Source organism: Melanaphis sacchari, unplaced genomic scaffold (genome assembly GCF_002803265.2).
Source record: "Melanaphis sacchari strain LSU unplaced genomic scaffold, SCAv2.0 Contig34_pilon_pilon, whole genome shotgun sequence".
Taxonomy (NCBI): domain Eukaryota; kingdom Metazoa; phylum Arthropoda; class Insecta; order Hemiptera; family Aphididae; genus Melanaphis; species Melanaphis sacchari.
In genome coordinates this window covers 317,753-332,506 of record NW_020271213.1, presented here as the reverse complement: position 1 = coordinate 332,506, position 14,754 = coordinate 317,753, and the positions used below count along the sequence as shown (strand labels likewise).

The 14,754-nt window shown below is 28.2% G+C and overlaps 1 protein-coding gene across 1 annotated transcript; it reads right to left on the bottom strand.

Annotated features, from left to right (window-relative positions):
• Nucleotides 1-935: 935 nt before the first annotated feature.
• Nucleotides 936-14,388, bottom strand: LOC112596801 (neuroendocrine convertase 2). The gene is made up of 13 exons (XM_025342605.1): nt 14,229-14,388; nt 13,641-14,026; nt 9,491-9,595; nt 6,827-7,139; nt 6,457-6,494; nt 6,106-6,271; nt 5,714-5,889; nt 5,006-5,218; nt 4,583-4,683; nt 4,190-4,423; nt 3,440-3,604; nt 2,833-2,950; nt 936-1,449 (listed from the first exon to the last, which is right to left on the bottom strand). Exons 2-13 carry the CDS (start codon nt 13,962-13,964, stop codon nt 1,081-1,083), a joined length of 2,322 nt encoding a protein of 773 aa, XP_025198390.1. The 5' UTR covers nt 13,965-14,026; nt 14,229-14,388; the 3' UTR covers nt 936-1,080.
• Nucleotides 14,389-14,754: the final 366 nt, after the last annotated feature.

The window sequence follows — 14,754 nt, the reverse complement described above, 5'->3', positions numbered from 1 at the left end:
TTATTTTTACTAAAATTAAAAATAGTAATGATAAAATATAAAATGTACATCATATTATAGTGTTACTGTATACTTGTTTGAAAAAATTTCAAGATATATTTAACAATAAATCTTTCGTAAACATATAGTGAAATACTGAAACATATAGCAATGAGTAATATTATTAATTCTGCTATTGTGATAAACACGTACTTATTATTATAGGTTACTTCACATAGATGTGCGTCTTTGAAATAAATAGGACTACTGAAGTTATTTAATTTATAACATAAAAAGTCTTGGATACTTGATTGGTCTAGTGTCCATACTTAAAAGTAGATACCTATATAGCTATAATATACAGATACCTAAACTCAAAAGTATAAATGTGTATAATACTATTGTGAACGGAATAGACCTTTAAGGATAACAAAACAAATATATACCGTGTGCATTGCTAGGCATTAGTTACCTATTTATAGGTAAGTACTATAATACGAATAATACGATGATGTTTACTTTCTAAAAATATATTCTAAATTATACATATATATATGTGTGTGTGTATGTGTGGTGTGTGTGTGTGTGTGTGTGAGTATATATCATATAATAAATATATACAAATATATGTATAATTACATTAATACTTATTTGGCGTTATCTCTGACTAGAATTACTGAGGCTATAATATATACGTATATTTCGATGAAAATTATATAGTGTAATATAGTAGGACAATTGTTAATAATAATCTAATCATAAATATATATATTTATATTGTTATTATTATTATTTGTAAATCGGAATAAATAATTTGAAGATAAAATCAAATATATAATATGGGAATAGATCCTTTGAAAAATATAACATAATATATAGGTAGGTAATACGTCTACGCGTCACAGTGACAATATGATAATATGAGGGACTGCGGTTGGGGGAGTCGTAATAATATAATATAATATAATATAATATAATGTATATATATCATAATAGTAGATTAATAACTGTAGGTTTTATTATGTTTGTAAACGACAATCGCGATAGTTCCGTATAGTGATTATTATTCATATTGGTGTTTTAATTTCCGCTTCTTTAAATCTAATATGCACTCTGTTTCTGTGAAGATACAGTAGTGTCAGGCCCAGCTATGGTGTGCGCTTTCTTGACAATTGCCAGTTTGGAATGCGGATCTCGGACGGACAGTTGGCTGTACGGCGGTTCCCGGGTACCGTGCAACATCAGAGTCCATTCCTTCAAGAAACCCGTGTGCACCGTTTCATAGTCGTTTTCGTCTCCATCTTCTTCGGCCGTATCACGATCTGCTGATAACTTGTCACCATTTTCTTCCAGATCACGAACTGCCATCGTGGAATCCGTTTTAGACCCCTGTCTAGAGTTCTGATGTGTTCCGCCGATGTTGTTAGCAGCGGATTCCCGCGAAAACTGATTAGGTGTATTGAATTTCGCCTGCAAAACAGATACATCGTAAAATACAAGAGTAATTTCTATTATGCGCATTCGTTGTGGTAATCAATAAACATAATAGTATATCAATATATTTTATGCCACCTGCAAGACGTAGGTAAAGCGTGAAACTTCGAGGAGGACGATGGGTGCTGCACCATTCGACCTATAATATGGTAGACTTACAACACGATTAAGCACTACAAATGTAAATATGCAATCAAACACAATAAAAATAATCCAAAAAAATACCAAAATACGACACGATTGAACTCGGTGAAATATGTGCAATACCGCTGTGTTTATTTATTTTTCAAAAATATTGAAAACAATTTTTACATACAAGAATAAAAAAGTAATTTTGAAAAAAATTAAATTTCGTAGGTACATTTTAACATATCATCAGTGTTTTAAATAATTTTTCGCTCGATCAAAATGCTTGAAGTTTAATACAAGGTTCTCTAAAAAGTGTTATTATAGCTGTTTGAAAACATACATAGTCACGATTTTTTTTTTTTTATAAGCATTTTAAATATAAAATTTGATAAAATTCGTCAAAATCACGAAAATTTGAAAATTATTTTGTAGTTCACATTTTATAAAGTTTATTTTGATAGCTAACAGGCTTGAACATTCAATATTAGGTTTTTTTATATGTTATACCTAAATATAGTTCATGTTGTAACCAACAAATCTATAGAATTTATAATTAAAATTTTTTTCATCAACATTTCAAATTTAAATTTAAAAGAAATTCAATATTTAAACAAAAAATAATGATTTTAGTTATTTTGTAATGATTATCTTATTCGTTTTTAAACTTTAAGGTATCTATATTATTTATACACAATGATATTTTAAAAATATTAAGATTAATTTTTTTTTTTTTATAGATATTTGTATATTTTTAGAACTATATTATGTAAATATCTATAAAAATACTATTTTTAAAGGATGATGTAAAAATGTGTAACATTTATACCACATAGATAGGTACTCCACAGAAATAAAGTACGTCAAATAAGATGCCATATAGGCATCCTATAAATTTTTAAATTAAAATTAGATTAAAATTTACTTTATAAAATATTAAAATGGTATTATAACCATTCTTATCACTTTTTAACATTACCATTTAGGTATATACTGCAGTAAGCATCTATTGTACTTTTATCAATCTATGAAAATAAGATTGAAAAATATTTTCATAAGTTCTTCGAAAACTGTGAGAATACAGTTTTATAACTTTGTAATACATATTGCTTATTACTTTTAAGGTCTATATAAATATTACTGTAAATTAGGTTAATAATATTTTTTCATAAGTTCTGTATCTTTAAAGTCTGTATAAACATATTTTAATGTTTAATAATTTTGTATAATTACCTCAAGTATCCATTCGCCCCACGGATATTCACCCCATGTATGGGTTGTCATAAATGGCCATTTTGTAAATCCATCTCTACGGTCGTCGTCATTAGGCCTTCTACTTAATATCATCGATCTATAAATATGCACACATATTTTAATAAAATTTTATCGTTATTTCTTATATGCTATTATTGTAAATGTAAAATTTTTGAATTGATACATTTATTGGGCACCCTATATTAATATCAATAGGTACAAATTTTTAATATATATAATTTATACGTAATATGTGTAAATTCGTGTAATATTTCAGTAACCTTAATTGGACAAAGAACAGTATTTTTAAAACAATACTTTATTGTACTACCTATATTTTATACATTTTAGAAATTTATTTTTATTATTATTATTATTATTATTGTTCCACGTTCCAAGCCTATTATCAATGATACTTAAATAATATATAAATATTAATTTTTTGATATTTGAAAATATAAAATTAATAATTTCAAGATAGTTTTTTTTTTTTATATGCGTTAAATTACTCACATGGCAATTACTTAATTTAGTTTCAATTTTATAAACGTATTGATGAAAGATCTATGATTAATTAAATACCTACCTTGTGCCCATTGGAGATGTCAAAAAGAGCTCAACATCGCCACGTCTTGTAGAATTGAGTGTAATTACAGCTTGTACGTGTTCCAGGTATTTGACATGGGTATCGGTGCCACGGCATGCATCAGTGTTCAATTTCAGTATAATGCCTGACTTCGATGTAAATTTCCTTTAATTCAAATTAATTTTAATTTTTGACTTGATCAACTATTTTGCTAAAAATAGTTAATTATTAATGTGCTAAAATTAATCATCTTATACTAAATGAAATTTAAATTAACTTTTAGTTATTACAAAAAAAATAATAATAGCTTGTTAGTTTGTTATGATATGTATCATGCAAGTATATTAACCAATTATTTCATATGTATATCATCATTATAGTGTTTGATATTTTAAATTATAGGTACCTACTTTAGTAACCTTCAACTTAAATTGAATTTGTTATTTATCAATTTAACATAATAATATCAATAATAGATGGAATTTACTAATTAGAAAGTATATATTTATTAAACTATATATATTTTATAATTTTTTATGCATAACTAAGTATAAAATAATATATTTTTTTATATTTATTTTTTCTTAAGTTCCAAACTAAATCTTAAAACACTAATTGGATAAGTTTTAACTGAATGTATAAATGGTTTAAGAAACTAAATTTACAAACAATATCATAGGTTGAGTCATTTAAATTTATTCATTAATAATTAATATATTATACTACGATTGCAATAATATTATTAGGTACCTGATTTTTGTATGTGATCCTCCTTGACAATGATATCTAGCAGGTACAGTATGCCACTGTCGAGCAAGTGAAACCATTCCTCCAGCATCAAGCACTCCAAATCCAAACAAATGATTAAATTCCAAGCCAACACCGTTCATTGTCCATTGAAATCTACGTTTGGCATCAAATAAAGAATTTCGTTTTGAAGTCAATACGGTCAAGTGTTGTATATCTCTCCAAGTCAAATCGGGACTGTTAAATGTTCGTACAACAATAATAGTAATTAATAACCAAAATCAAATTAAAAGTATAAATAAACGTTATAATTATAATTTATTGAATATATTATAATAATTGAGATAAAACTAGTTCATTAAAAATACTATGTATAGTATATACTTATATACATACTTTGCTTCCAGGGCTAAAGCGAACACGCCTGCAGCTTCCGGTGCAGCAGCTGATGTGCCACTGTGAGATTTAGTACATTTACCATACAAGTCTGTAGTTGCCTAAAAATATATTTTAAAGTATCAATTTAGTTTAATATATGAAACATATCATATCGTTTAACAAATAAATTTGCAATACACACGCTGAAATACTTGCAATAATAATATTCGATTTAAAATATTAATAAATAATATTTAATCAAATATTAAAATTTAATATTACTAATTTCCTTTTTATGTATAAAAAGTATTTACCTATATGTAATAATAACTATAAACTATAAGTGATAACATATAGTTATTGTGATCAAAGCTTAACTTATAGATTCATATTAAAGATGATTATTTTATACGAGATATACATATATTGTAGAATACTTACAACTCCAGTATTAGGATCTTTGGCTCCATTGCTAAAAGTTGAAGCCAGTGTGCTTGAACAACTTTCGTCATAATGAGCATTCTGTCCATCGTTTATAGCTGAATTTATCGATATCGTCCACATACTAGCGGCATAACCATCGCAGTTGCAATCATCAGCCTCTCCGCCGTCACCACTAGCCCATACGTAGATATTACCTTTTCCCCGACGACCCTTAAATACACGTTTATTGTTAAATATAGAATTATTTAAAAAAAAAAAATAAGATGCTTGCTATTTTAAAGTCTTTGTAAAACATTGGTTTAGAATTAATAACAAACATTATACAATACTTAGTAGAATTAGTCAAAATATTTTAAAATTTGAATAAAATATTGTGATGTTAATTTTATTATTATAGTTTATATGTATTGAATATTTTAATTGTTTTATAAATGAAAAAATTCACTCAAGTTTTAGATTTTTCATGTATTTCCTTTATAATTATCTGTTTTATATTTTCTTTTCAAATCTATATGCCATAACGTTTTGAATGAAAAAAAATGTTAAACCTTCAACTTTGAGAATAGTTTCTGGTAGAAAATTAAACATGGTTGGTACTTTGAGGGATGAAAGACAAAAATATTTTTATAAGTAGTATAATATGATTTTTTTTACACTAACTTATATAATTTATAAATTATTTTATTTTATCTCTGCATAACTCACTTCATTGACGCCCCGGACTATAGCTCGCATAGTAGCGTTACGTGGACCGTCAACTGTTCGTCCATCATCTGTAGGTCCCCAAGAAGCACTGTAAATATCAATTAAATCCGGTTCGTGACCCATGCTATTCGCTTCGATAAGATCTGTCATATACGGTTGGTCAAGCATCCGGATCCCTGTGATAGAATGTATTCCATAAGCAATTTGTTTATTAAAAATAAGAATTCGTATCAGTAACTTTTTACTATATATAAAATATACACGAGTATAGAACGACGTAAACTTATCAACTTAAAAAGCGTAAATGGATATCTACTTTTTTGTCCACGGATAACATTAGGTACATAACATGTATTCCATGTTTTATAAATCCAACTAATCCAAGCACTTACCGGCAATTTTTGAGTCAAATGCCACACCGGTACCACAAACACCATTATCACGAGCAGCTGCTACTTCTCCGGCGCAACGTGTACCATGGCTGTTGAACCAATCATCGGTATACCTTGGGTATGGATATGGGTCATTAGAACTAAAATCGTAACTAGCTCGTGCGTTCTAAACAATATAATATAAATTAATTAATAGTAGAAAATAAGATGCGATTTTTGATAATTGAATGTATAAAAATAGGTTACAGGTATTTATGTACGCATAGACATTAACAAACACTAGTACATACATAAATCTCATTTTAGTATAAAAATTTATATGCAATGTAGATTATTTTTTATGTTACTCACGTAATTATACTTCAGATCTTCGTGTGTGTAATCCACTCCTATAAATATATATATAAAAAAAAATAAATAAATATTTACTCTAAAATAATTTTAACAGTTTTATGACTTTTAATTAACATAAATATTAATCTATAAGTTCATAAGCAACAGTATCGCATTAGAAAAAAATAGTTTATTCTCTTTTAAAAAATGTATTGAAATAAATGTATAAAATACATAAAAAATTAGAAATTAAATTAAAATTAAATGTCTACTGGTTGATCTATGTATTTGTTTAAATAAAAGTGAATTTATTGCAGATTTTCGAGTACTAATATTTTTAGTATTTTTTTATAATATATCTGATTTAAGCACTTAGACATTTTCTCACCATCATCCATTATAGCCGTAGTTACGTTCTTGCCTGATACCCCTTGAGCCCAAGCGGCTCGTACATTCAAATCTAATTTTGGTTTACCACCATTTTGTCCTGTATTCCTCAAATACCATTGTTCCTTGAATAGTGGATCCATTGGTAATTTACCATAACGATCCAGATCATCGTCAATTTCAATTGGTTTACCAGGATATCCTCTATATTGGTTTGCCATATATTCATCTCTATTCAAATATAAGGATGGAATAAATGGTTTGTATCCACGTTTCACTCTCTTAAATCCTGGTTGCTGATGAACAGACTTAACCTGAAATTTTTATTTATTTGTTTAAATATATAACAGTTATTAACACTAGTTTATACTTTTAAAAATTAATTTTAAAGTTTTAATTAAGTTACAACTTGGATATAATGTAAAAAACCAGGGACGCAATTCAGATTAGATATTTATTTGTAATTATCTCTAGAACGCTACTAATATGCAACTTATGTAGTAATACAAAATATACATTCTAAGTCAAATTAAGATTCTTAATTAAAAAAATTTAAAGTGCCATAAAAAGTCTTAAGGGATCAAAATTTTTGATCCGACTATGACTGACATATATTAAAGAAAAGTCGATAAATTATAAAATTCAATATAAAATAAATATGCAATTATGATACGTAATATATTGCATGTTAATAATATACTTATTATTTATAGGAAATGTTAATAATTAATTAGCAAACTTAACAAATAATGATAATCAATATAGTAGACACTATAGATACGATATATAAATTTATTATGTCAAAGTTGTAATTATGTAGGTATCATTAAAATTATCATCCGCACTAATTCTGTAAAATATATTATTTCGTCTTTAGTAAAAGCTAGCATTTAAATAATTGAACGGTTCTTACTACTTGTAATAGACACTAAAATATTTCTTGTGTATATACAGTAAAACCTCTAAATACCGGACACTCTCGGTAGCCGTAATTTTGTCTGTTATTTGGAAGTGTGCGCTATTCAGAGTGCGTGGGAGGGGGTAAATTTTTGAAAATAACTTGGATAAATTAATAATTACGCATGTAAAACATTTATTATTTATACAATACTAAAATTTATAATAATGATGTTTGTATTTTTGTATTATTAAAATTATAATATAAAACTATGGTATTATGTATGTAAAAATTAATAAACATGTTAAAAAAATAAAATTTTAAAAGAAAAATTAACATTTATTAAAAAAATCGGTTACTTTAGCTTGTTTTTGATGTATAGTAATTTCGTATATCAAGGCATTTTTTAATTCAACTGCGTTGGAGAACAATGAAGTATTCTATGTATTAATAATATTCTATGTATTATTAATCGACACACACACGGCCTAATATTTATCTACATCGCCATTAACGTTGATAATTGGCGATCACTGACCTATCTTACGTCTTACGAGCTGCCCTTCGTATTTTGTCACGTGTCCAGCCTTCGCAAGGTTTATTTTTCACACAATTATTCTATATTTACGATAAAAATTGTCAAAATGAAAATTAAATTGCCATAAAAGTGTCCGTTATTTAGAGTGTCTGGTATTTAGGGGTTTTCCTATATGAGAGTAGTGAAAATTTCACCGTCCCCATAAAATCTCCATTATTCGGAGGTGTCCGCTATTTAGAGGTGTCCGTTAAGGGAGGTTTCACTGTAGTTTTATTATGACAAAAACTGTATATTCTAAATTTTAGATAATAGATTAAAATGATCAGTAAAATAATTATTGATCACTCTAAGAATTGTAGTCATAACAATATGATAGATACTTTAACATCAGGTCCAGATTAACATTATGAACTAAAGTAAAGGAGCTATAACCTAAACGTAGTATTAAAAACGTTAAAATGAAAGCGCAAGTTTTTCATTTTTATCCAAAGATTATTTAATTATATAAAATTATATATACAGATTAAATATGATTGAAATAATACAAATATATTGATTATGAGTCAATTTAATATTGGTTAGTAAAAATATAGAGGTGCTATAACTCTTTATAAGCCCTGAATGGCTTATTATAGATGTGAATTGCACCTAAACAAAATAATAAAAATAATAACAGATATTTTTATAAAACGGCGCATTGCATATGCAATATGTATACACACCTGTTGTAAGGTTGTCTAGGTTTTAATGGTGTGTTTTAGTAAAAGAAAACTAAACATTATAATTTATTATAATAAAATTGTGGATCTTTAATTCATAACTAATTTTCTAATGTCATATTTCAAAGATTTTATGAAATTAATAAATGGGAGTACTTGGTTTATTAATTTGATATATAATAGATTTTTTTATATTTTATTCTTAATAGACGGTTAAGTAGTTAATAAAATCTATCACCACAGATATGTTCATCATAAAAATTAAAACAATATAATTGCATTTAAATTATATTTATGTTTACATCCATTCTTGTTTATAATTTTTTTAAATTTAAAAGAGTTTGGGAAATTCATAATAACAATAAAAATCATTTTATGTAGTAATTGTTTTAAATAATAGACTAATAAATATTAAATATTATAAATTTTAATTTCAAATAAAAATATAAAATAAACACTTTATAGTATTATTTACATTAATTATTAATAGTATTACATTTATATACTTACAGATGGATCCTTCTTCAAAAGTAGAACTGAAGGTAGAGAACGACGGCCACGGATTTTTGGTAATCCATGATGTACGAATTGAAATTCATCCTTAGTACCACGAATCTGTAATATATTATTGAATAATGAATTTATAAAACAAGTTTAGACAATATTTAATTAAAATTAATATACTTATAAATACAACAAACTAGCAACTAAAGAATAATCAAATTTTCAATTTCAAATAAATTAGGTATAAAAAAATTAACTTTGAGTTCAATCAGTGATCATATATTTACACTTTTTTTCTTTATTCATCAATAGAATTAAATTATATTTTTATATTTTTTTGGATTAGATTGTAATAAATCAACGCTCTTTTGATCGTTTAGATTACTCTCGAACAAATTATATTGCGGAGTCAAAAATAATATAAATAAAGGTGGGCAGTAATAACCTAATTTTGTATTAAATTTTTTAATTACGGAAGAATTTATAAATTTTCATGGTATTAACTCTATTAAGTAATTTACTCAAAATTTGAAATTAAAATTTAAAATGCTTATAAAAATAAATGGTTTCTATGTTTTTTAAATACTATAAATATCTGTAAGAACAATTTATATAAGGTACTAAATGAAATTTTCAACAACAAATTTTTATAACAAAAATTTTTCTTTAATATTAATTTCAAATGTCTATAAAACCTTAAAAAATTGAAATATTTTTTAAATTGATGCTTCTTAGTTTTAAAACGTTTATAAAAAATTAATCTAACTTTCTAGTAAAACTATATTTTTCAATTTAAGTAAAAAAACTTATGAAGAACTTTGTATTCAATTTTAAAATCTTCGATGGAAAAAGTAATTTTTTATGAATTTATAACTATTTATAAGTATTTGAAAATATTTGAAATTTCACGAATTTCATAAAATTTCTAAATTTATTTATAAAAAAATATTGTGATGTATTTTAAATTATTTAATTTTCATTTGAACAAATAATGACTTATGAATTATAAGAAACCTAGTAAATTATGTTATGTATAAACATTATCATTTATCACATAAACATTTGGTGAAAATATCATTTAACATTTATTAAACTAATGTTTTAAATGTGTTAAAACTTAAAAGTGATTTATATTTATAAACTTGATTATTAATAATCCGATATTTTTAGATTAAAAAATAAAGTGATAATAATAATAATTTAATAAGAATATCAAAATAATATATCATAATTTTCACATAGTACAAGCTAAATTTAATTTTATATCTGAATTTATCTCACCTAAATAATGTGCTAATATTTCTAAGATAAGTCGCAAATAATTGCAAGTGGTTTCTAAAATTCTAAAAATTCCGAACTCCATTTTTTCCCCCAATAATCTTGGACCTATTATCTAAGGAAATTTAATATAAAGTTCAATAACTTAAACTTAAATTGATTTAATTACATTAATATTTTTAAAGACTTATCTGATTAACTATTTACGTGAAAGGGGGTGATTGTTATTTGAAAAAATAAATTGATATAGTCATGAATCTAAAAAGTTCAATTTTAAAATATGAAAATATGGTCCTTATAAATATTGACTATAGGTATTTTAGGTAAATTTAAATACTTAGAATTAAATAAATTGAGGTGAGCGCGTTGGTGAATCGCCCACTCTGTAAATTATACAATAAACTACGAGTATAAAGATAAGTTATTATAATTTATTATTATCGTGGTATATATTTTTAAATATACTTGAATATTTCATTATACACAATAAAGCGACATTTAAAATTCTGGAGAATATTACAGTATGCATATATTTGAATTTTAAATAGCCAGAAGTAGGTATATTGATTTTACTATATTCGTAAATTAAGTGTTTATTATACTTGAATTTTTAATTGCATTTTTTTTTTAATTTGGCAGGTAAAAGGAGTTAATAATTTGATGAAGGGTCTCTATAAATTATAAATTTACATAATCTTTAGTTTTAAACCAGTATGAAAAAAAATAAAAGCTTAATTTTTTAATAACAAACTGATTAAAAAACGGGTTAAGCAAAATTCTGAAATATAAGTTTTTCTTGAAAAAAATCTATTAACAATCTAAACAATTTTAAATACGAAATTCTGGTGTTATTAAAATCATTAAATAAAATAAATACTAACTAAAACATAATTTCACTATTAAATTGATATTATATTTAATTTGTTTATTTTATAAAATTCAATCAATATCTTTAGGCTACAAGGTATTAGTACGATAAATTTTTAAATAAAAATAATAATAACATAAAATATTTATAGCAAAATAGAAATAAAAATAAAATTGTATAAATACAGTTATGTGTTTTCTAGACACTGATGCTTTTGTAAAGTTTGAAAAACCAATTGTAAATTGTTTCGCTAAAATAAAATAAAATAGTGTATTTAATATTTGTGTTAATTTCTTATCACAGATAAAAATATCATGTGTTTTAATTCCTATTCAATATTATATTTTTTATAGTGCCTATATGTAAATAAATAATATGAAATTCTTTTTTTAATATTAAATAATATTATAAAGCTTGTAATTTGTATATTATATTTATAAGACAAGAATTACTTACATTTATTTATTACTTCGAAAAACACCTTAAAAATAAAAACCATAATATATCTATCTTGTAATTAAACCATAGAGTAATAATTTTCTGTATAAAATATTTTATATATAACATAATAAATTATAGGACCAAGTAAATATTTAATCACAAACATTCAATTAGTTTATGTCAACCCCTTTTCAACTAAACAACTTGAATCTTCTGTCGTTTAATAAAAGCTTTCGCTGCAGCCATTAAAATATATACCATCATCACTTATATTTGTTTTGACATTTTCCGACCCACACGTCCATCAATCAATATCGTAAAACCATGACCATCACCAGTAATCCAACCACCGTCTAATATGTAACATTATACATCAGTGTGTGTGTGTAAATAAAAATAATAAAGGTTGACATTTTTCATTTCAAACACCAGCATTAATATAATTGAATCAAATTTAAAAACGCAGACCATGATATAAATTATATTAGGTATAATTAATAATTATAGATATATCGTCCATCTAAACATAAAAGTGCGCAGAAGTGTATAATTTATTTAATCATAATGCAATAACATAGAAATTTCTATCTACAAATTGAATATGTCTACCGTCTATAATGGGATTATACATTTATGATTAAAAAAAACACGATGCTTTGAAATTGAATAAAATATAAATCACATTGTGGGTGCAATGACGTCAGTAGGACTATAGTGTCAGCCGCGCTTAACTCCCTGTCCCTCTTCACCACCACGCACAGTCACCACCCTATCTACACCTACACGTATACTTTTCCGAAAACTCTCGACCCACTCTGTGTTCCACTCAAACCATCTCAGCCACCAGCGGTCGATATATTATTATGATATATACCGCCATCCCTTTACCCGCCCTCCCGAATGTTACCCTTAACCTCTGCCAGAATATTTAATTAAAATACACCTGATGCTCGCCCAAAGCGGCAAAGCCGCTCAATGTCATAATCTCGCGCAGATATCACTGGAAATTCGATTCAGATGAAAAGATTTTATTTATATTATACTAATGATTACTTATTAGTTATTACATAAAATTTCTTTAAAATCGCATCTATTGTTCTCGTGATAGCAGGTGCTACTGTAAAATTTCAATATCTCCCGCCTAGCGCTAAAATATACTGTAATTTTATCGACCAATATGCGCCCGTCTACACGATAGTAATATAATATACCTACTAAATACTAAAACCATAATCTATAACGATTTGACAACTCTGTAAGAGACGTGTCGGTTTTTTGACGGGACGTAGGGGTGCCCGTAATACACTACCGTACGCGCCTAAACCGTGAAGTACATGATTACGTACGTAGGTATGTTTCGATAGCGATACCCAGCGAGCCGGTCGAGTACTCTCGTCTGTGTACGACGTCTAATCGTAACGTCAAAACATATCATACGGTCGGTCGCATACATATTATTATCATGTAATACATCGTACGCCATTCACAAATGCAGCGGCGTACCTAGACCGTTGTAACTTGTAATGATTATCATGACGCGTACTTCCGCGTACAAAACATACAGCATACCTTGCCGACGTTTTCGAACCCGCTGCCAGCCCTCTTGGCGACCCTGTGGGCCACCTCCTCGTCTACGTGCCCGGCACCGTCTCGGACGTCGCTGTGCAGCCTGACCGAGAACGTGTTGGTGTACAGCTGGGCGCCGGCCACGCCACACGGGTGCGGCTCGAGAGCGACGAACAGGGCACACCACAGCAGCGTCAAGGCCGCGGAGATCAGCAACACCAAGGCGGAGGAGAACTGGTCGCGGCGGCGGACCCATCCGTCGCCGTCGTCGCCCACCCCGGCGCCGGCGTTGTCCGAATCGCCGTTGTTGTCGTCCGACCCGGTCATGGTGGTCGTCGCGATCTGGTCGCCGGTCGGCCTGCACACTACGCCGCGTGCAGTGGACGTGCCTGTAACGGTGTATATCGTGTGCGTGAGTACGCGCAGTATTGCAAAAGCGTACAATAATATTTCAATACGAGACACGATAATACGATACGCGTAGCGTGCGGACGGAACGGCCCGTCAGAGCAAATGAAAAAAATAATTCATACCACAATAATAACAATAATAATAATAATAATATAGTTAGTGTAATAATATTATGATCACCTGTAGCGACGGTCAGTGTATGCGAGTGCGAGCGCGCGCGTGTGTATAATAGTATCACCTCCTGATCCACAGCGGTAGCACGGCACACTGGAGAGCCGCCGACTGCTGGAACAGAATATCGGCGGTGCGATGAAAACGGTATCGCGTTGTTCGTACGTCGAGGACTGTGCGAGGTGGCGCTTACGGCTGCGGTGGCGGCGACGGGCGTGGACGAGGCGACTGCGACCGCCGGGCTGGCGGCGGGCGGGCTGGCGGCGGGCGGGCCGTCGGCGGGGGTAGCTTTTATCTGCGGGGGGCGCCGGCGCCGTGCGGAGCGTTACAATGTAACGATACACGAACACGACAACTGCGACCACCACCGCCGCCGCCGCCGCGCGAGCCCGATATTCCATAACTTTATAACAATATTATTACATATTTTATACTGTTAAATGTATACAGAGTACATTATTTAACAAGACGTGTATATAATATGTGCACGTCGATCGGTCACAATATCGTTTTTAAATGTATTATTATTGTTGCA